Below are 24000 nucleotides of genomic sequence, written 5' to 3'. Positions count from 1 at the left end.
GCCAACTTTTTACAAACATAAATCGAAATAACTTGGATATAATGTTTAAATAAAATATTGTTCTCAACCAAACATTTACACGAGCCCAAATTTTTAAACCACTTATACGAACACCGTGCTTTTAGACGATCAGCTAGAACGATGATAAACCTATAAGTGCTTAAAACAATAAACAAATTTTATTTACAAAAAAATTGTTACGTAGGTTTTTATAAACAACTAGCTGAAGTGCCCGGCGTTGCCCGGGCTGAACAATGGAGGAAACAAATTTTTTTTCTCGAAATCAGATGTTGAAAGTAACTATTTACTTAATTTGGACCTCAAGTGTGTAAAATTTTAACAACTGCCCAAAATTCTGATTTAAAAGTTAGAAAAGGGTGACGAAGAACGGAGGGGAGCGTAGGGAGTGTGTTGACCCCGGGTAGGGGAAACAAGGGAGTTAGTTAGAGCGACACAAGAAAACTGTGTTGTGAGAGTAGCAAATTTTACTAACATGAAATAACGCAAGAGAACAATAAACATGTTAATACGATACACTGAAGTTGTCTTCTAATATTATTGTTCTTTATTTGACTTATACCGCTTGAATATACCTTCAAGCTGTGAACACAAAAATAAAACAAATCTCAACAAATGGTATTACGCATAACATGACGGCATACTTATTTGTTACAAAATAATAGAAAATCTCTCTTAAGTTATTAAGTTCGCTTTCCTCTAAGAAAACAATAGCGAGTCACAAAGTACATTATATATATATATATATATATATATATATATATATATATATATATATACATAGAAGAAAAATAACAAATTTGTTTCCCAAAATATTATTTTGTTAAAAGTCTTAAGTTCAAAGCCACCTTATGGCTTGCATTAAAATGTAGGTACATGTAATAGAACCCTCGTGCTACCGGGTCCAATACGGCCGGACACTCTCCTCAACACTCGTTGGGTCGTCCAGTCCCGGGCGTCGCTCGGTGAGTCGCCACTGTAGGTAGCACCGGCCATCCAGCACCCTGCTTCCCTTACGCCATGGATGGACTTCGTTGGTGAACTGCTGTCCCGGAACCTGAAGTTCTCCTGACGACAGCGTAGAGTGTTTCGAAGGACAGGCCACGAATCCCCTTGGCTGGGTTGTCTCGATTTCCGCACCTCACACAATCACTCTAGTGTCTCGTAACTTCCAAATGCACACTCCTACATGGTGTGCGTGTCAATACTGGTTTACTAGAGTCTAAATCAGTGTTTTCACACGCTGCCCTTGGTTTACCTGCCTCTGTCTGAACACACTATCACTTACATGCACTTGCCCGTATCGTTGCCCACTGTTATTGTTCGAATCTGTCTCAGGAAACACGCGGATCCAAAGTGCCCTCCTCAACAAGTTTCCCAAGTATCTTGGTCGTCTCACACAGTCGACACTTTACTCGTTGTTGAATACCTTGGCACTTAGTCGCAGAGTATCTCGTTGCGCTCCGGCGTTTCTCTTTACGAATTGGGCTAAGTCCGACTGACGGCGAAAAATAACTAAGTCCAGCTTACCCTTCACAGAGGATAAGTCCCATACCGGAGTTAAGTGTTCGTTCGGGCAGAGTGGCGGTCTTCTTGGTGGCTTAGGCAGGACGGCGGCAGGTCTTGTTAAGGCGGTGCAGCACTTCCGCTGTTCGCCGATGTTCTGCTGATGGTCTGCTCGAGGTCGGGGGTTTATATATACCTCGGGTCGCCTTCCCTTATGTTCACCGACCACCCAGAACCTCGTGGTTACTCCTACTTCGCTCTGGACAGACGGAGGGGAGGGAGGTTATGTGATCGGTCACGTGACCGCTCCTGTCACATGGTTACCCCCTCCACTACGCGGCTCTGGTTGGGGCGCGAGCGCGCTTATATGAAAATCATGTAGACACCACATTTTCTCCTCTTTTGAACGTTAACTGTGAAATATGTTATTTAGTTGTACCAGTACTATACTTTAATTAGTAGATAAGATAAATGGGAGTGTTTTTTAGAATTCCAAAAAAATAGTTTCATTGGGGTGAATTTTAATTAAATGTAGACAGTTAATTTATCTTCACTTGAACGTTGAAGTTGCAATATTTTATCAAGCAGTACTATAATAATAAGGTGCGAATGGATTGGTTTTTTAGAAATCTCATGTAGACAGGAGGATAAAAGATATTTTTTTAAATCAGACATAGTTATTTTCCTCCTAATGTTTATCGCCAAATATAAAAATTTCATAAATTAATTCCAATATCCTTGGGAAATGGGGTATTGGTGTTTTATGAAACCTCATGTGGACAGAAAGATAGGGTTGGTTATTTTTAAATCAGATGAAGCAGTAAATTACCTGTTTATGTTAAAAATTAAAAATGCTAAACTTATTTATACGTAATAACATAATCCTTACTAATATTATAAATGCGAAAGGAACTCTGTCTGTCTGTCTGTCTGTCTGTTTGTTACCTTTTCCCGGCTGAACGGCTGAACGGATCGTAATGAAATTTGGCAAGGAGATAGATTATATCCTGGGGATGGACATAGGCTATCTTTTGTCTAAAAAAAAAAAATAAATTTTAAACGGGTTAAAAAAATATAACTTAATTTTATGTAACGTGTGTCATAGATATACAAACTGTTAAGTGTCATTCCTCTATGTCTGCCGAGCAATAGATTCAAGCCATTACGTTACGTTTTGCTATTGTAAGGAACTAAGTAGAGAGTAAGAAAAAAATAAAGATCTTGACAGTTTGTAGTGTCGCCATATTTGTTTCATTTTTCAATACCGTTTTTGTATATTACAATTTAAATTATTTTTTTTACAGTACCTACTTATAACTTATTTGCAAGGAGTTTAGTTTAGTGTTTATAATTAATTTGCTGAGCGTCAAGAGTCTTAGGGCTACTGAGACCGAAGACCAGAAATATTTATCAATTATGTAATATATTGTTGAAAAATTTGAATTTTACTATTTCAGGTAGGTCGATTTTATTCATTAATTAGAATAGTTACGTGTAATAGCCATCTTCCTTTATTTCATATTAAACATTATGTTTGGTTGAGTGTGAGATAATTTTATTTATGTATGTTTTAATTTCATTTATTTTCTTATATATATATATATATATATATATATATATATATATATATATTCTTATCTACCTACTTCTATTAAATTTCAGGTGGATGTTAACATTGTCATTCCAGTTGAATAAATTTTTTTGACTAATTAGTTGTTATTTATACTTTTTGTTTCATTTTGGACTATGTTTTTTTTTTACTTAATTAAAAGATTTGTGGTGTGCACAGGGAGTGATATCTCTATTAATTTCTATACTCCTTTGGATAAGCGGAATATGGCCACCACAGTTTTACATATCAACAAATCCTACAAATGTTTTAAACATTATGACAAATAAAAAATAGTTTCACAAACATCCTTAGTTTTTTTTTGGTGTGTATAGTTTGAAGTTTAATATTATGTATGTACGTAAATTTTTAAACATAGAGTTATTTATTAATTTATTTAGAAAATTATTCATAGGTAGGTAACAAGTTTTCCTTTATATCTCTTTCGATTTGGAGTGTTTCCGAGCCATTCGGGGTCCTCAACATCACCCCCCCCCCCCCCCCCCCTGGTGAATAAAGCCCCAAAATTTCGAAAGTTTAAAATTTTTATAAATTTTTCTCTTTCGATTTTAAGCGTTTTCGAGCCATTCTGGGTTCTAGAACCCCCCGCCCCTCTCTGGGAAAAAGCCCCAAAATTTCGATAATTTTAGGAATTTCAAATATCTATTCTTTCGAGATGGAGTGTTCCGAAACATTCGAGGTCCTGAACCTCCACCCCCCCCCCCCCTCCCTTTTCTCAAAAGTGAAAGCCACAAAATTTCGAAAAATTGGAGAAAATTGTATTAAAATTAAAATAAGGGAGGGGGAGTGCAAAACTCCAAAATTACGAAATATTTCAAAAAATTCTTAAATTTAAGTATACTTATTTACTATTTGGAGTGTTTCCGAGCCATTCGGGGTCTTCAACATCACCACCTCAGGGGTCAAAGCCCCAAAATTTAAAAAATTTCAAGATCATTCTCTTTCGATTTTTAGTGTTTCCCTGCCATTCAGGGTCCTCAAATAACCCCTCCCCCTCTGGGGACAAAGCCCCAAAATCTCGAAAATTTCAGGATTTTCAAATATTTTTTTCTTTCGAGATGGAGTGTTCCGAACCATTCGAGGTCCTGAACGTCCGCCCCCCCCCCTCCCTTTTCACAAAAGGGAAAGCCACAAAATTTCGAAAAATTGGAGGAAATTGTATTAAAATTAAGTCATTACTAACTAAAGTGTCCGGGGGATGGCGGAACGTTTACCCAAAGACGTGTTCTCCAACAAATTTATGGTAAGGGGATTGGGGGAATGCAAAACCCCAAAATTTCGAAACATTTCTTAAATTTAAGAATACTTTTTTTACTATTTGTAGTGTTTCCGAGCCATTCGGGGTCCTCAAACTACCCTCCCCCCACAAGGAATCAAAGACCAAATAATTAAAAAAAATCCCCAAAATTTCCAAAAACCTATTCTTTTTCGATTTGGAGTGTTTACGAGTCATTCGGGGTCCTCAACATCACCCCCCCCCCCCCCCTAAGGGGTCAAAACCCCAAAATTTAAAAAATTTCAAATATCATTCTCTTTCGATTTTTATTGTTTCCCAGCCATTCAAGGTCCTCAAAATCAACCCTTCCCCTCTGGGGACAAAGCCCCAAAATTTCGACGATTTCAGGAATTTCAAATATCATTTCTTTCGAGATGAAATGTTCCAAACCATTCGAGGTCCTGAACATCCACTTTTCGCAAAAGTGAAAGCCCCAAAATTTCGAAATATAAGAATATATATAATTGGATTTTGGTATGTATGACGTCGATAAACTCTTACACCGTTTGACCGATCGCCATGAAAGTTGGCACATCGAAATTTTTTTATCATGAAGAAGGTTTTTATGCTATCCATTTATTTTGTAACTCGCCGCTAGATGGCGCTGTAGCGCATCAACTTCTAAACCTTTCAACCGATCGCCCTGGGTAAACAGAAAATCATAGGTCACAGATACACAAACAGTAATTATGTGTCATTTCTTAATGTCCAACACACTGGACATATCGCTATCCATTTTGCTGTAACTCGCGGACAATATATCACCCGGTGTTCAGCCCGGGCAAAGCCGGGTACTGCAGCTAGTTCTTTATATTTGATAAAGACGGGTTGAATGATTTTTGAAAGTCTCATATAGGTAGTGACATAACACTTAATCATAAATTATGTGTTGAACAGTAGTTTTCGTCTTATTTCAAACGTTATTTGTGCAAATTTCCATCACGTACCAAATTTCTGTCATAAAGTGTGGAAAAGAGGATGGGGTGGTTTTTCGAAATTCTTATTTTTTTTTTCAATGTCATTTACAGAGAGTTATATCCCTCTTTATTCAAACGGAAAAGTGTGCTAAATTTAATAAAAAAGTACAAATTTCCTGTTTTAGGTGGTGGGAAAAGGGGATACTTTTTATTTAATGTAGACAGTTCCTCGGCTCTTTTTTTTAAATCAACGATATACAGAAATTTTACCCTCATTTTGAATTCAAAGTGAACAAAATTTCAGTATGTTATGTTGAAGTTCTGGCTTAATGGGTGAGAACGGAGGATGAGCGTAGTTTTTCGACAACTCTTGTAGACAGTGACCTTCCTCGTATTTCGAAGGTCAAGTGCGCAAAGTTTCAACTCTGTCGGTCAATGGTTTAGGGACGCGTACGGGACAAATGATCCTTAAGGCTAAGATCCTTAGTTTTGCAGCCTCCAAGAAAATTATTTCTCCCATGAATATCGTAGTAGATAAAAAATACATACTAGACAGAATTGTAAATAAAACTTTGAATTTTGTAAATATGACGATAAAATTTTTTTCAAAAAATGCTTTCTTATTTAATTTTAATTTTAAAATTTTCAAAACTAAATATTAGGTATATATTTTAACGGTACACGGCTGTTACTTTGCACACATCTTAAAGGAGGTACAATAAACAATTCTGTCTAGTAATTTTTTTAATACAACGTAGAGAATTTAAATAATCTGAGTATTAAATACTGTGATTTAACTGTCACTTGCCGCTGATGAAAGGAACGAGTTCAACAGTTTGCCGCTAGAGCTCCGATTAGTTCCGAGTTTACTCACTAGATGGCTCTAATATCGCAGGAGTTCAGGCGGGAATATTATCGCTTCGAAACGGTCAAAACACAACACTAGTATCAGCAATAGTAATCAATGAATTGAAAACCGTCTCACGTTGTCGACAATTTCTATAGATATATTTGTCAGCTTTTCAGTGATGTAAATTATTATTAATATGCTTCACTTGTCGAGACAAATTTATTCATAGAATATTTTTTATTTAAAATCATCTAACTACAATTACTGAATTGTTTTAGTAGATAGAGATTTATTATAATAGTTGGGCGTCTTAAAAAAAAACTTATTTTGGAAATACTAAAGTGCTAAATATGATTATAATATCTAACCTGTTCGTTTACGGGCATCTACGTGAACGTCGCACATTACATTTTATTACAACATTATTTCACATATTATCTTAGTGACTTCATTATGTATTTTGATATGACTCTTTACCTTAACACATGAATGAATCCTGCAATCACGGTGTATTAAAATAATAGCAAAATGGTTTCATTTAATAATATAACTTCCAAAATCAATTTAAATTATTAAATTATTATTTATACTTCTATTCAAGAATCGTACATTCAATACAAATAAATAATGTTTAAGATTTTATTAGAATATTTCAATTATTGTTAAAAAAAATTATTTGCAAAATGAGAATGATTTTCTATAAATTTATTTAATTATATTTCTTTAGTTATATTTATTTAATTGTGTTTCTTTAATTATATTTGTACCTCGACTTAAGCTCTGGTAGAATGGGCTATACCTCTGGGTGTAATGTTACATAAATGAGTTATGATCAAAATATTAATAGTTACTATTGCAACTCTATAGAGATGTTTAAAAAAAAAATAGTAACTGAAGGACCAGCCGCCTATGGCAACTTCCTCCCGTAATGATTTAGTTATGTATATAACGATACAAAAATAAGGGCCAATCTCTCGATGCTTTCGTTGAACAATGGTTAACTAAAAGTCGTTTAAAATTACCTTTGGTTTTTAACAATAGATTTTTCACTACCCAAGCATTTATTGTATCACTAACCTTGAGCAGTTAAACATTTTCGTTAGTTACACAAGTTCGTTAGAAACACAATTACATAAAGCAGTGGCGATTCTTTTTTTTTAATTTTTCTTCTGGGGTCATGTAAAATTATGTTTGTAAACAAATATTGGCCAGAAAGAATTATATATTTTTCAATTTAACTTCCGCTACATTATTTGCAACTATAAATGATCAAAGAAACATAAGTTCCAAGTGCGCGCATACACGCACGCATATGTATACATGTAAATACTTTTGAACAAGTGAAATGAGGAGTTTTAGCAAATAAACATTCAGGTAATTTTCCAAAATACAATTTTAAAGACCTTTATATTGTGTTCTTACATTTTCAGTTAGATTTATTTAAATTATTTGGCAAATATTACAATCTAAAAACTTTTGTAAGTATGTCCAATAATTTTTTTAGGTAATTTTATTTGTGTTACAAGAAACCGAAGACCTTGCTGAAGTAAAATTATTATGTATATAAAATGTGTTTAAATGAGTGTGTTATACTTAGATGAAATTGATCTAGAATTATATGAAATAAAATTATATTGTTTTACCAGCCTTTGAGCTTTCTAGCTTACGTGAAATTGTTATAATTAAACTTTATTGCCTAAGATTTGAATTGCTCGAATATGCAAAAAGTAATTCACTCGCTCACACACTGGCCTATAAAAATTCCAACCCACTACAGAGAACCACCAAATATATTGCGTAAGTGTTTCTGAAATGGAGTTAAACTTTAAAATTGCCTTTATTATTTCAAAAAAATAATTGAAAACTCCAAGCAAATGTAAGAACACGTCTTCTAGATATAATGGAAGATTATAATGCCGTGTCAGAATTCGCCTGAAGAATATACTTGTAGATACTTTGGAAGTGACTTCGCAAGGCTGTCAGAAATGGACGTGAAGTATGCAATACGCAAGTAAATGAATCTGTGTAATTCTCGCGTACTTCCAGTTGAAAATACGTCTTCATTTGAAAAAAATTTGGTCATATTTTATATATCATTTAAATAATTTAAGAGGTCGTAAAATAAATATCATTTATTTTGTATTTTACTGGTATCAATAAATAAATTGACAAAATTAATTTATGGATGTTTAAAACGAAGTTTCAACAAACACATGTATATATTTAGCCTACCGATCGTTACTACAAAACAAAAGTACAATAATAATGTAAGATGCCTTAAATTCACGTGACAGCGATGAAGTGTTAAAAGAAAGGACTAATTTCACATGTGTTTAAAAATAAAATCCAAACATCCTTTTCGGCTGGCTAAACATTGAAAATATCCGGATTCGTCAAAGGCAAGTGAAGTACGCAAGGTTGTAAACATGTAACTGCATTACTTTCTGATTAATTTTAATAAAATTATGCATACCTACCTCCAAAAAATGTTCAGTTAAAATTAGTATTGTATTGGTGTTTGTATTAAAATATAATGTATACCGGGTATATTTTTATTGTGTTTTAAGGTTTGTTGACTTTTGTACCTCATGTACTTTTGGTGAAAAGTGAAAATGTAATTATGTAGGTATTATTTATTATCAGGGCCCAAAGCATAACTTTATGTTCGTTGGCCGAAAATGAATTGAAGTTATACTTGTATATCTAAGAAAAATATTTGTATTTTGTATTAATGTAAGTATTTTATTATGTAAATTTTTATTACTTACAAATATTTTGTACTCATAATATCTATTTACTATTTGTCTTAAGACATAATCAAATTATACACTCAGCAAAAAATATTTATTGGTTCGCAATTTTTTATTGTTACAATATTTTAAAATGTAAATTTGCTATTCAGCAATATCAAATTCTAAAACGTGAGTAAAAATTATCATTAAATTATATCAATGGCATATTTATTGGATTAGTATTCCTTGCTCCTAATCACTTACTCTGGTTGATTACCTTCTGTATAACCTCAGTCAGTGATCGTAATTTATGTACACCTTTTCCCCACTAAGACGATTCAGGTGCAGATTCTGGAGCAGTGTTTTTTTATGTACGGATGTGTCAATAAATCCGTCAGTTTGTGGGTGGTGTTGGGGGGGGGGGGGGAATTACTACTCTTAAAATATCACTTTATCTGTATGCACAATAAAATATCCTTTGGTTAGCTCCCTCCGAAATATTCTTATACAACCTATGACGTGTAGCCTACTCCTTAGATATTTTACTTCCAACACGTTTGATTGCGTAGAGAAGGCGATTCTTCGTGTATGTGGCCCTTTCAGAATTAAATTATTATTATTAGTTACAACTGATGTTTATTTCGAGCCTCCTTGACTTCCAGTTCATACATAAAAGACGAACTACCAGTGATGCTTGACGTCACCAGTAGGGATAGCGTGAAGGAGCTCCTCATTTCGCCAGATGCGACTGGCATACACACGTATTTATATTGCAATAATAAATTACTAAATGATAGCTTATTTTTCGAAAATATGATTATGTTTTTTTTACAATAAGTACGAATGCCAGGACATTTACAAATAACATCGTTTTTAAACATCACATATAAAAAAAGGAAGTGTAATCAAAAGCCATAAGCTGCAGGTCAGCTAAAAACGGAAACAAAACATTTTTCTAGCTCTAGCCTCATGTATACATGCTTAAAAACATAATACATTTAAAACACTAAAATTAATGCAATAACCTGCAATATTTTGAAGACAGATATTCAGCTACAAAATATTCTCCGATAGTATAAAAAGTTCACCTGTATATATAGTTGCAAAGAAAAATACAGTCCTAATGAGATATCAAATATAGCAAATAATACCGCTTTGCAACATAACGTCATGCTATTAGATGGTCAACGTTCAACTGTTTGTGTAATACACATACGCACACACCTGTGACAAAATGTGTAAAGAAATAAAATTTGTAGGAGCGCAAAACCTTTGTAGTACACAGTTAAAAATTATTATTATATTTTTTACGGGGGCAGGAAAACTACATTACTGGCCAACTTATTTGAATGTAGCGGTTAGTTGTGAACGAGCGTTCTTGGAAAAGAGACCAAATCTTGATAGTTTTGGCCACATAATCACCGCAGTAAAACATACAATTTGTATATCGTATATGTGTAGTGCACCAAATTAATATTTATTATAATTACCTTGGGTTGCACTCGGTTACGTACGGGTTTCTAACTGAAATGTACCAAAAATAGTAATATTTATTCTCTTGCGCTTTGTTGAGGATCGAGTAGTCTTGGATGGGTGTATGGGAAAGGGACAGATAGGCAAAGGGATTGGAAATCTAATGCTAGCCGAGGAAGAGTACACCCTTCCCCACCCCCCCTCTCCCAAACCTGTCATAAACATGACACCCCGCTGGGCGATAAGAATTCTGAGAACAGCGTCCTCTTGCCCACCCCCCTCCTTTTTCCGCTCGTCGCTACATCGTTCAACAGTACTGCTAATGCGCTCTGTTGAGGACAAAGATAACTACGCGTGTCTTTGCCCGCTCGCGAGAAACTCAGGATCTTAGCCTTAACGTATGTATTTCTATATATATATATATATACCTTGTTGCAATAAGTCACAAAACATTTAAGAATTAGTTACAAAAATTGCAAAGTAACATTGTTTCCACAAAAATTTAAATCGTAGATTTTGCTTGAGATTCATAAAACTTTATCTAAAAGCTTTTACCTTTATAAGTGTAAGTAATCAGGACGGTCCTCATATTATCTTGCTTACGGCCAACAGTTATTTTAAAAGTTTAATCGCCTCTATAAACACCTATGCAAAATTATTTCTGCATGTGTAAACATTTTCGTGAATAAAAATATGCTAAAAATGTTGAGTACTAGGCGTTGAAACGTAATAAGTAGTGTTTATTGGTTTAAATAATTATTCAGCCTCGCTTACTTTAAAGTGTTAGAGTAAGAAAGTAATTGATAATGGTAGCTCTCAGATCGCCAATTATCACAACGAACATGCAGTGTACAAAGTTTGTGTTAGCCAGTACACTTAACAAAGAGTTTTAATGGTCTTGAAAACAACTGCCACCGTTCTTGTTTAAAAGAGCCGAGAGATGGTACACTAAACGAATGCTTAACAGAATTTCGTCAAACATGACGCCTGCAGAACTCGCAGAAAATTTTTATTGAATTTAAATTCACACTGAATTCTTTGTACGTTCAGCAAATACGAAAATTTTAACTCTTTGAGTCAAATGTATGATTCCAAAGGCCTTAACAAATATGCATATTACAAAGTTAAAGTTAGGGTAAGAAGAAGCACACTAAATTTTCTTCAAAATGTCGGGTACAAAAAATACTACGGTATAAATGGTTTTATCTTTTTCGTCATTGCGCCGATGCTATTTAAGCGTAGTTGAAGCTTACAGCTCACTTGTATTGAAGAATGAGCCTAAAGTATCTAAGTTATAATTTTTTTATTTAAACAATTCATTCTTAATTTCTTCTTTAGAGAAATATAACTATTTTAATAACATAAATATAAGTTTGCGGTTTTTGTAAGTATATTATTATTCAAGACCAAAATTTTAAAATCAACTGTATTATTTTCTAAGTTATTTTATTGTATAAAACCTAACTACCTATACACCCTTCCTTTGAAATAATATTTACAAAATTATTACTTAGAATTAATAATACAATTCGTTATTCTTCATATTGTTTTATGTCCAGTTATAAAAATCTCATTGATTATTCACAGGATTCATATGTAACAATAAAACAAAGTCACATGTTTTTCACATACTTATTGTTATGAAAGTTTTGAATTTTAATTAAACTGTAATAATTTACATTTTTGGGTATTATTTTTGCTAAAAAACATATTCTATTTTATATTCCAAAAAATGTTTATTGGATATTCGAAAAATGATCACACTAATAAACTCTTGATCTACGTTATTAGTGTTCAGTATCCTAAAGCCGTTCAAGTAAATGAAAAGTTAAAACGTTTTCTTAGTAAAAATCTACCTAACCCTACTAAGGGTTGCAATTTCAGTAAACCGTAAAAAGATTGAATGATATTATTACAAAACAAACAAAATATCTTAACTTTCACGTGAATAAAATCCCAGATATGAACATTTATTCGCAAAAAATTACCTTCTTAGATTCTTACGGGTGAAATAGCCTAGATATCCTTTTACCAAAATGAGATTCAGCGATTAACGTTTTGAAATTTTAAGGTGAAGCGGTAAGGAACAAACAAACAATAGTTCAAAAATAATATTTTCATTTCTCTATAAGTGAAAATTTTCCTTTATTACTATCTCTAGCCCATTTGCCAAACGAAAAGAAGTTTTTCTTTTCATTCCGTGTATCTTTGTATGTATGCATGTGTGTTGATGTGTTTGTGAATGTGAATAATTGTGTTAATTTTTCTTCCTCTCACCTGATTTAAAAATAAAAAAACTTGTTCAGCAGCTCATTTTACTTAGGACTATCTCATATAATATTATTGCAAAATATTAGGAATTAGCTGAAACCCAAATAGCTCTACAACATAATAAAAAACTAAATATGCATCGCAACAAAAAAGTCTAACGTCAATCGTGTTTCTTGTTTGAATGCTATTTCAAGATAATAATTTATATTCAGCGATAATATAAACTTTTTTCTCCTTCGCGATAGCAAATAGCAACTTCGCACGCACAAATTTCAGGAGAGTGCTGATATTGTACCCACATTGTAAGAACCGTATATGATCAATTACAAAGGTCATTTACTAAAGCGAAAGACACAATAAAATATCTTGATCAATAATAAATAATTTCATAAGATCACCATTCTGATTTAGGATTTCCAAAGTTTAATGCTAATGCCTGTCCATATTTTATAATTTTTACTTGTGCTGATTTTATGCATCACTAAAATAAGCATATAAGATCATAAATTTAAAACAGATGAATCACTTTTACAACTAAACATTTTAGTGTACAGTAATTATTTTATTGCAAACTTTGCCAGCGTTCTCATATTAACTTTCATTAAAATAATATATGTATGATGGCCAAGCAGTTCATTGGAATTATTTTATTTATTATTGTTTAACTATTTGAGGTTAATAGTTAAACCAAAATATTACAACTTTGAAACTTTAAAAGTTACAACTTTTACTTATGTATCACTTTTATTCAGTAGTGGCACTGGACTTTGCGGGGCGCTGGGTGATAAACTATTATGAAGACCTTCCCCCGAAAAATTTTAAAACTGTAGTTATTCAGACAACATTATTAAACCAACCTGGAACTTAATTTTGACGTTGGTTTTGCTTATTTATTATAAAATATTTTGATATTATATACTAATAAATTATCCCCAGATCAGATTTATAAATGCTTAAGTTCAAATCCGATACAATCGCGTCATTATACGTGCCATACAATCTTTGAATTTTTTTTAATACGAAATAATGAATTGAAAAAGTTTTTGACCAGCCCATTAAGTTACAAGATAATAAAAAAAATATTTTCCTATTCCTATGAAGGTTCTTATTTGTATTCGAACACTAGACGATCTAAAAAATGTTAAGAAGTTTTTTCTTTTATCATCTACCCTATCCTTCCTGTAATTTTTTTGAGTTCATTTTAACCTTCTCTACCTAATCAGAAACTATTAATTTTAGCTGAGCCCACCCCCGTCACAATATAATAGGATATTGTTACAATATCATTTGTTTGTCCGGACAATGTAATCGTTTACCAAGCTATTAAGGGACTGACAGATGGGAATTTGCGAGCCATCATAATGCTGCTTTACAAGTGTTTTACGGATGGATGCGTTGGGCTATTGTAGTTCTTTCATCTTCCACTTTAATCAAAAAACTGGTTCTACCTGCCTACTTTGTACAAATCTGTACCTGCATCGTCAATGTAGAAAGTGGCCACCAGACTGGAAATAGAAGGCGTGGGCCTCGAAGGAACTAAAGAGGGTACACAAAAGTTCATATGTATCATTCTATAGATTACCCAACTGATCCAAAATTGTGTTTTAAAATTTTAAGAAGTCCTAAACTTTATGTAATTTTATGAGAGTCTGCCTTTTTGACTCATTCCGGGCATAACACTGTGCGACGCAAACAGAACATTCATACTTATTAAAACTCATTTATGTATAAAACCGCTCTATTTATAGGAGTAAAGCACAATTATCGATGTGATAATTTTTTTTTGTAATCTTGAAATAATTGTGTTTGTATTAAGTAGGAACTTGATAGTTACATACGTGAATGCCTCACACCTACAATCCTCCAGCAGAAGCAGGTGACTGATGTGTGTGTCACGGTGTTGTGGATAGCAGGATGCGAGTGTTTTGGCTGCGGAGGACGCGTCTGAGCGATGAACGGCCGTGGCCTGTTGCCAGACGTCCTGCGACAGCCGCGCCCCACTGCCATCAGTCCTCGCCCTCGCGGTCAAGGTCAGGAGGCCCGCGCGTCTGCGGCCCGGTTTACAACCTCCCACTTAAATTAAAAACTACCACGGTGTTTACACACCTCGCCAAACACATGCTACGTAAACCGTTTGAGATGATAAATTTTCGCCTTCACTTATTTACGTAGTAACAGGTTTATTAACACAAACGTTTAATCTGTATTGCTCTTTTATTTCACTTGCAAGCTAATAACTTCAGAATATGGCTTATATCTTACCATTGTAAGAAAAGAATACCTTACATTCTAAACATTTTAACAAATCTTTTCCTTCACTTTGTTTGCTGAAAGATATGCACAGAAAAATTAAAATCAAACTCAACCTGTTTCACCTACATAATTTTAAAATATTTGAAAAAAAAATGTTTTTGTGTATAGAATACTGGCATAAAATTTCTTAAGTTAGTGCATTAGTACACCTAGTAACTCTTAGAGTAACCGAAAAAAAACACCAAACATTTTCACACCTATCCTCTTTCCCCACAGGGATGCCTATGTGAAAAATTTGAAATATATACATAGATAGTACATACAGAGATGTTCGTTAACAAAATAGAACCAAACTTGTTAATTTATTAGTTTACTACTTCATGCGTAAAACCCCCATATATATGTGTAGGCTATGTGTGTAAAGTATATGAAAGGGGTTCCGAACTCAGATTCCAGTATGATGAGCTTGGTGCCGACTGCCATTTTTGTTTCTGACGTCACGGCGGCCATATTTGATGACCTTAACTTTTGACTTTGCTCTTGACCTTGATCTTTGACCTAAGTCACCTTCTGGAATTCAACCATCTTGAAATCGAGCGTCCCAAACACCGAATGTTCCAATTTTCATTACGGTCACCATCTTGAATCTGACATCACTGTCACTTTTTCGTTTCTTACAGCAATTCCGCAATCTAGTTGTCGTCTACTGGAGGTTGCCTTCTTAGATGATGTCACAATCGCCATCTTGGTTTTTGTTCTGCTGGAGACCACCATCTTGGATAGCGCCATTTTTGTTCTTGCTGTTTCTTCCTAGAGAGCACCAGCAAGGCTCTTTTGCATGTACGTAAAGTTGATGTTCCGTTAACTACCAATGTAATTGAGGTCCTTATAAACGAATTAAATTTAATATTTTAAACAATATACATTAGAACAGAAGTGATTCAACCCATTAGAGCTCGGACCTGTGGGTTGGAAAACATACACCTTTGACCGCATTGCCTTCGAGACATTTATCAGACTGAGAATTAAATAAGGTATATAAAAATTATACACATATTCGGATTTGTAAATAAATTCTTTAATTTGAAGGAGTAATATAATTACCTGCTAGAGGGCTCTGCCACGATCTTGTATACGACAGATGTTTTTCGTCTTCGAGAGGGTTATGTCGCCAAATTAATTAAATGTTTCCCCGTTAGAGTGCAGTATTTTTTATTACCTTGACATCCTCAATCTTGTTAACCGTCTTGGCCGTCATCGAGATAATTAATTATTAACCTAGAAATATTCAATAATTAATTAAATTCGTTCATTAAAATAATAATTTATTTGATCGATTCCTGTCTTCGGTTCGATCCATGGACGAAGTTAAAAGATTATTTTAGGTGAAAAACCATTATTTAATACAATTTGGTCGATATATTAAAAGGGAATTTCATTTCTCATACACTAGCCTCCACTAAGATAGCATTGACATAATAGCCACCATCTTAGAAGTTTGTAATTATTAACCTATAAATTCACAAAAAAATTCAAAATTCACCAAAAAAGCTTATTAAAATAATTATTGAGTTCTACCCACCGTTTGATACGCGGCATTACAGGGTTTATTAAATTGATTAATTATATATTTAACAGTCCAAGGTCAGGGATACATCAAATAAAAAACATCAGTTTCACATGAAAAAGGCAGCACAGAGGATAAATAAGCTATCACACACCAAGTGCTGGTCACTCATGTGGTAAGAGCCACGTGTGCGAAACCCACCTCAGGCAAAGAACCAATTTTTTTTTTGCATATGTAGAAAATTTTTTCTAATACATGTGAAGTTAAAAGTATTCACCTATGACTAGCCAAAAAAAACCTTAATTTAAGCTCACTACCCAGTAAGATTCAAAACATTCTCAAGGAGGAGGCAGAGGATAACGACCAAGACTTGTCTGCCGGCTCGTGCAGAAAGACATTGACCCCTGCGCGTGGGGCGAGATTTGTAAGTTTGCAGAAACGTCGGGGAAGCTAGCTGGATTCAAGACACGTAACGCGCCGCTCCCAGGCTGTCTCGCTAACAGTAATATTTTCGTTTGAATCATAACCCACTACATAAAACATACTTATTGGAATTGCTTTAAAGAATGAAAAACGGAACGAGAGTAGAAAACAAGCCTAACAAAGTAATGTTTGGGCCCCGAAAAAATTGTAGTGCATTTGATCTTACTCATTGTCGAACCCATGTCATATGCCACAAAAAAGACATCACCATGAATAGTTAGAAACTAAATATCGTCATACATTCCAAGCATATTTGAACCAAGAGGTATTTTTTTCCGATATTCCGCGAACATTTTACATAGGTCATGTTCAGCGTTCTTGAACAACGAGGCCAAACATGACCTGACTATAGTCTTGACAAAGTACATTTGATGAAACTGCAAACATTCAACAAAACAAAATGTCACGCAATGCACATGCAATAGTCATGCAATAGACAAATAATGTACATTCAGTGGTCATGCAATATATACAAACTGGCACCCTAGACACATAATATTCACAATGGACACATAATAGAGACGTAAAGACAGATAATGCAAACAATAGACACGAAATGCACAATCTGGACATTCAAAGGTCACTTAACGCACCCATTGAACACTAATTTGACAGAAATGCTCACACTGGACACGCAATGCATGCATTGGACATCAATGCACACATTAGACACGAAATAGACACGCAATGGAAATTAAATGCAGACACTACACATACAATGCACATGCAATGCAGACACTGGACATAAAATGCACACATTGAACATGCAATGGTAATGCACTGGACACATATTGCACACACTTGACAATTAATGGACATGAATTTGACAAATAGGAGACATCGGTGACACACAGTCAAGAGAACTCAGTCTTAGATGTTAATCAGATTTCAAGAAAAAAATATTTTTTTGGAATCCAAAATATATTTATTTTTTAATCTTATATAAATGCAGGTAAACAGGTTATTAAATAATGTAGCCTGATATTCTTAGTTAATGGATTATGGTGGCTACTTCGTTGAGATGCGAATATTTGGCTCCACTAATCGATGCCAGTAGCACTCTTAACTTATCGCCTTATATGTCAGGATCCTGCCATGATATATAATTAATGTCTTCTGCACCATCATCTTCTTGTTATGTTATTAATATATCGAAGATCACTATCGTCCCTGTGATCATCGTAAGCTTGATCAGAATAATATATTTCACTACGTCATTTCCATCATTTTGGTCACAGAGCTTCATCACAATCTTCGATCTAATCAGCTTTAGGTACTTCAACACAGTCTTTGGTATTGTCACCAACTTCAGAGTAACTGTCGCCATCATCGTAGAAGTAAGTATCTTCACATGGATTACTGTAAGAATACGAAATCGTTGACGTCGAAGTTTCTTCATCGTATTCGAGCTTTTTTTTTTAAGAGTCCATCATTTGTCCGAAGCACAATGAATATATTTGAATTCTGCTTAAATATATTGTCACTTTTCATGGTAATAATACTTCAGTTGGTTTAACTCTTCCTTAAACCATCAGCAACCTAAAATTAGGTTCTTTGTCGAGATCAGGAAATCTATGTACATAATCACATTGAAGACAATGGAGATTATTTACATCATGCAGCACACTTTTCTTTAGAATAGTAGTTATATTGTTGTCATGTTTCTTGTAAGTAAGCTTAGCTTCACAAGTTCTGCTATGTCTTTTTAATGTATCAATTTGTGGAAAAAATAAAATTCTACACCGATTACAACTTAACTTTTGCTGACTGTGTTTTAACCCCATCAATCTTCTCGTGACAGTAGTGTATATTTGCTAGTTTTGGCCCTGGAATTAGAGTGGGGATTGAGGATTTATGTTCAAAGACCGACACCATGAGTCATGGCAGCCATCTTGGTGTCAAATTTCCTCAAAATTCCAAAAAGGGACTCTAAATTTCCTGAATACCCTCAAAATTTCCCTATTTCTAAAGGAAAATTTCCTGTTATTATGGAACTTTTCCTGGTTTATTCCTCAAAAATTAAAAAATTCGAAATTCAAAATGCTTTAAAATATAAATTTAAAAAAAAAAGAAAATTCCCAAAAAGATCTTAAGACTCATAAAAGCTAGCCGCCAAAAACCAAAGACAGTTGGAGCCAAAATCTTATTGAGCCAAAGATATTTTGAGCAAAAGATTTTTGGAGTCAAAGACCGTTGGAGCAAAAGACTCTTGGGGTTAAAGACTGTTTATTCCGATTGTATCATACTGATGGATCGTATTCTACTGATTCAAGTGTATGTGCAAATGTACGTTCTGTTTGTTAAATATACTTAATTATTATAATTGTTTCCAAATGTTATTCCTTCTTTAAATATGCTTTCAAATGTGCTCCCTTTTTGTCAAATGTACTTCCTTTTTTTAAAATTTGCAGACAGTAACTTACTCATTCCGTGGCAACTCAGAAACATAAAATCTAATTAAGAAAAACCTTAGAATTAATAAGAGAAATTTTATTCTTTCCGGGGAATACAGATACTTAATTTATATTAAGGCTTTGACAACTTTTCTTTCCTTTAATTAATGTACTATATTTCATATCCTCCTAGTAAAAGATTCATATGAATCTTAACATATATTTTCTTTCTTTCCTTATGTTAATTTTTTTCAATGGGTATTCCTTGATTTAAACGTGAAAATTTAGTTAAGCCTTAAAACGTTCACTGATTTATATATATTCAAAATAATACAGCGCACGGAGAAAGTAAAATAAAGTTACTTTTTTACATGTAAAATAACATTAAAATTTGTCAAACATTTACGAAATTTAAATAAACAAATGTCTTCAAACAATTTTATTATTTTTAATAAATTTGTACGTTTATCTTTATTAAAATGAATCCAAAAAACAAATTGGTTGACAAAAGTTTTCTACCAAAAGAATGAATAAAACAAGATTTAATCACATGAAGGAAGTGAAAGCGTTGGAGTAAATTAGGCTTATTAATAATTAAAGCAAATACTTGTTTTTATTGTAACCCCATAAAGTTACTAACCTACAATCATACCGAAAGTATTAAATTAATATATTTTCTATAAATAAATGATAAATAACGTAATTTTTTCATACTAAACCATGTTATCCACATACACGATGCCTGATCGTTAGGAGAAGCCATTACGTGGAGGATATAAAACTACATTCAAACCTAGAATTTGGATTTCTTGGTTACTGTACAAAATAGTCATGAAAATGTTAGGAAATTTACGTATTATTAAAAACTTTGTTTTTAATTTATGTATTTATTTTTTAAGAATATTTACAAATTTCTAAAGATCGTAATTATATCACCTTTATATCGCCTTCATTTAATTAAATTTACTAAGGTTTACATGTTGCAGTTGTAATTTTTTCGCTGTGACAATGTGCTGTGCAGATTACAGCCGAACTGAAGTGTCTTTCGCCATCATTAGTCTGCTGCTAATGTTTATGGGGCTTATCTTCTCGGTGTACACCTTCAGGAACCCTCGCTACATGTTCAAGAGACTAGCAGGAGGAATACATTTCCTAGCATGTGAGTATTGCAGTTATATCTACTAACTACAAACCAATATGCATGAATGTAGTATAATATTAAACATCTATTTGAGTAGTTAAATTTTTGCTAATTTTTTGCTTTACTTTTAGTTTTCTTTACGTGTATTACCTACCAACGAAATTAAAAAATAATTTTCACGTTCAATTTTTTTTCTTTGAGCTACAATAAAAAGTTGTTAAGATATAATATTGGGTCATAAAAAAGAAGAATCTTTTACAAGAGGACATTTCGGTCACTGAACTTGAACTCGAACTATTAATTACAAACTGAGCTGCTATAAAATAAGACAGGAATCATTCCAGGCTGGTGCCGGCACAGCCCTTGAAAACACGACGGAATAGTGTCTTATCTTGCTTAGATACCAAGGACACATCAGTACAAATAAGTTGGTTCATCAAGTACTATGATATTTACAATATGAAATAAACACGGATATTCTTGGGTTTCTCTGCATCTCCACAGTCTTTCTCCGCAGCTCATCACATTGCAACCTGACAGCGGCAATGCCAGACTCAAATAAAGCATAGGCAAGCCACACTCGGTGAAGCGATGTCACAACACAATGTCAAAAACACTGTTTGAGCCCATTATGTTAATACTTAATCCTGTACTTAAAAAGTAAAAACATAATAATTTATATTGAATGGACATGGGTAAGAATATCTGAAAATATCTTGACTTTAGTTTGTATGGTTTCATAAAATTATTTCAGAAACAATCTTATTTGCTTTTTACGCCATAACTTAACTTTGAAAATTCATTTACTTATTTTTTATTACATTCGATGATCATGAATGATCTATAATAACCTTGTAGTCAACAAAAACTTATAATAATATATGTAAAAAAATCTTTATTCTTACATTTACTAATATACTTACTAAGTTATTTGCCTGGCACTACGTGTAAAAATAAAGGTACTGTAAATCCTTTCAATTTCATTCTTTATCATTTATCTAATTCTAATTTTGATTCCATACTTAAAACATGGGAAGCAGTTAGAAATTAAATCGTATTTTTAGTATAACGTAATTGAATTTTTATTACTTTTTCTTTAATGTTAAATACGTAGCTTCTTTTCACAAGAGATTTATTTATATATTTAGTTTGTTTTCAATAATATTAAGTAGAGTGAATTTATAGTCTATTAACAATCCCCTGTTATTTAAAACGTGAATATACCTCATGAATAAAATCCAACAAAACTCAAACCGGTTAATTTCAAACCTAAAGGTCTACGTTGTCAAATTATTCATAAATCACATTTAATTATAAAGATCAACCGACTTCTCTTACTCGAAGTCACTTACACACGGAATTAACAATTCTTAAGGTAAATTATTAACATCATTTTTCTAAATTAACTTTCCTGTAAAATTAACATGATAGTAAACACATTTTACAATTTGATATGAGCCTTCGACGATTATAGGGTCAGAACTTAGTGACATAATGCTCTAAAACAATAATAATGGTGTACTCTTCCCGCTTATAGCCTACGTGTTGGTACTCCTTTACATCACTAATAGGCCCTACAGTATTTTCCATGATTTTTAATTGATATTTAACTAAAACATTGTTTGTTATAATTTTAATCTTTAAAATAACATTAAGGACTTAGTTGGGTTCATAAGTATATGTACACATATTACAAGAGTTTAGAAACGTAACGACCTTTGCTACTCTTAGGTATGTACCTAAGAAAATGTGTAAGAAATTTCAAATTTACACAATTAACACGATAATGAGTATTTTATTAGCTACGAAGCTGCTAGTGATCTGAATGCTCCCTGGTGGCTTCGGGAGTTGAGAAACCATTACACATGAGGCAATGATCCTGGGTTTATGTCCCGCTTCCCATCATTACAATACTTAATAAACAGTGAAGCAGTGAACCAGTACACACAGCCCACTATTTCATGGAATTTAGTCATCTTGTCACATCTTGTGATACATATGTACCTATTAATTATTAAATTGCTGAAATTTTTTCTGGCCTAGCTTTTGACCTTGTTAAAGTTATTACTGGTGGCTCTTTTGTCAACTTCAGTCATTCACGTTTAATTTTTACTTTTCTTCCGCCTACTGTCACATGTTAAATCCTGTTCATAATTTCATAACTATAACAATAAAATCTAGCTAAAAACACATTTGTGATGCAAATTAATGCTAATATTCAAAACAAATATTACAAAATTAAAGTTCGTATGAAAGTGGAAAGCAAAGACGGAAAAATTATGAGTTGAAATGCCCTGAGACTGGTAGACATATTTAGCCATCACCATGGGGAGGTGGCATTTATGTGACTGAGGCCTGCTAGGTTTTGCGGCCTACTAGATACTGCGGCCTACTAGGTACTGAGGCCTGCTAGGTACTGCGGTCTGCTAGGTACTGTGGGTTACCAGGTACTAAGGTTCTTTGCCATTGCCATCCGCAGTACGGTGGTAAAGGAGCCACACAAAACCCGCTCGTGAACCCAGGTCCCAGGGAGTATTATTTCGAATCTAATAATTCTTCAACACGGCCGGAACTCGAATAAAAGACCAAATTCAAACTGCGAGTAGGTGGTAGGCGTGAGTGTTGTCGTTTTTCCCATCTGTGGGGCGTGTCATGGCATTCTTAAATACTAACAAGTCACGGGCGCTCTCTACAACCTATGTGTCATTTTACAATCTTCCAGTTTCGAGGTTATTCCCATTAATGACATTGTCTGAGGTTTGACTAGTTCATTCATGTGGCCAGTGATTGTAGTCTCGTGCACAGGAACTTGGGAATTGACAAACTGTTGTAATGAGCGACGAGCTGCGGTCGAACACCCGCCTGTGGCTTGTCAGTATTTGAGAACACCACAAAGAGGCCCACAGACGGGAAAACCTGTCATCGCTATTGCCGAACCGAAGTCAACATGGCGGAACCACGTGTTGCAGCACAAACCTATATATATTCCAATTCGTGAACATTGGTGGACAAACCATTTGGATTGGTGTGCTAAATGATAATTCGTATTAGCAAAACAGTTCTCGAATACATGTGGGAATTTAAATAGCTATAGCAATAATTAATCACAATTTTTGAAATACACTAGAAAACGTTCATTATTATACAGATTAAAGAAAATCTGTTTAACATTTTTTACGTGCTTCTAAGGTGCAGTGACAGAGCGTGCGCTTTCAAATTCTATGCAGTTCTTTTATGGTTCAAGTCCGGTACTGGAAAAAAAAATTAAATAAATTTATATTGTAGTATAAAAATTTTACTTCAAGCAAAAACCATTTTTTGTGTATCTAATTGCTTTAAATCTTTAAATACATAGTCAGTCAGTTGATTTAATACCTATTACTACGTTGTCTTAATTTATTACTTATAGTAAAAATTAACAATATAAGTACAATTGCCTTTGAACAAAAAAGTCTATTACAAGCCTACGTTTGTAAGTCAAAATGTTTCC

The 24000-nt window shown here is 33.5% G+C and overlaps 1 protein-coding gene across 1 annotated transcript in view; it reads left to right on the top strand.

Moving 5' to 3' along the window:
• LOC134531648 (uncharacterized) overlaps positions 1 to 24000 on the top strand; it is a 56070-nt gene that overhangs the window by 21236 nt on the left and 10834 nt on the right. The window contains exon 3 of the mRNA XM_063367417.1: positions 20391 to 20528. Coding sequence (XP_063223487.1) covers positions 20391 to 20528 — 138 coding nt within the window. The remainder of the gene's footprint in view (positions 1 to 20390; positions 20529 to 24000) is intronic.

Source organism: Bacillus rossius, chromosome 5, assembly GCF_032445375.1.
Source record: "Bacillus rossius redtenbacheri isolate Brsri chromosome 5, Brsri_v3, whole genome shotgun sequence".
In the NCBI taxonomy this organism is placed as follows: Eukaryota; Metazoa; Arthropoda; class Insecta; order Phasmatodea; family Bacillidae; genus Bacillus; species Bacillus rossius.
The sequence above is the reverse complement of the archived record's forward strand: the minus strand, read 5'-3'. Positions and strand labels throughout refer to the sequence as shown.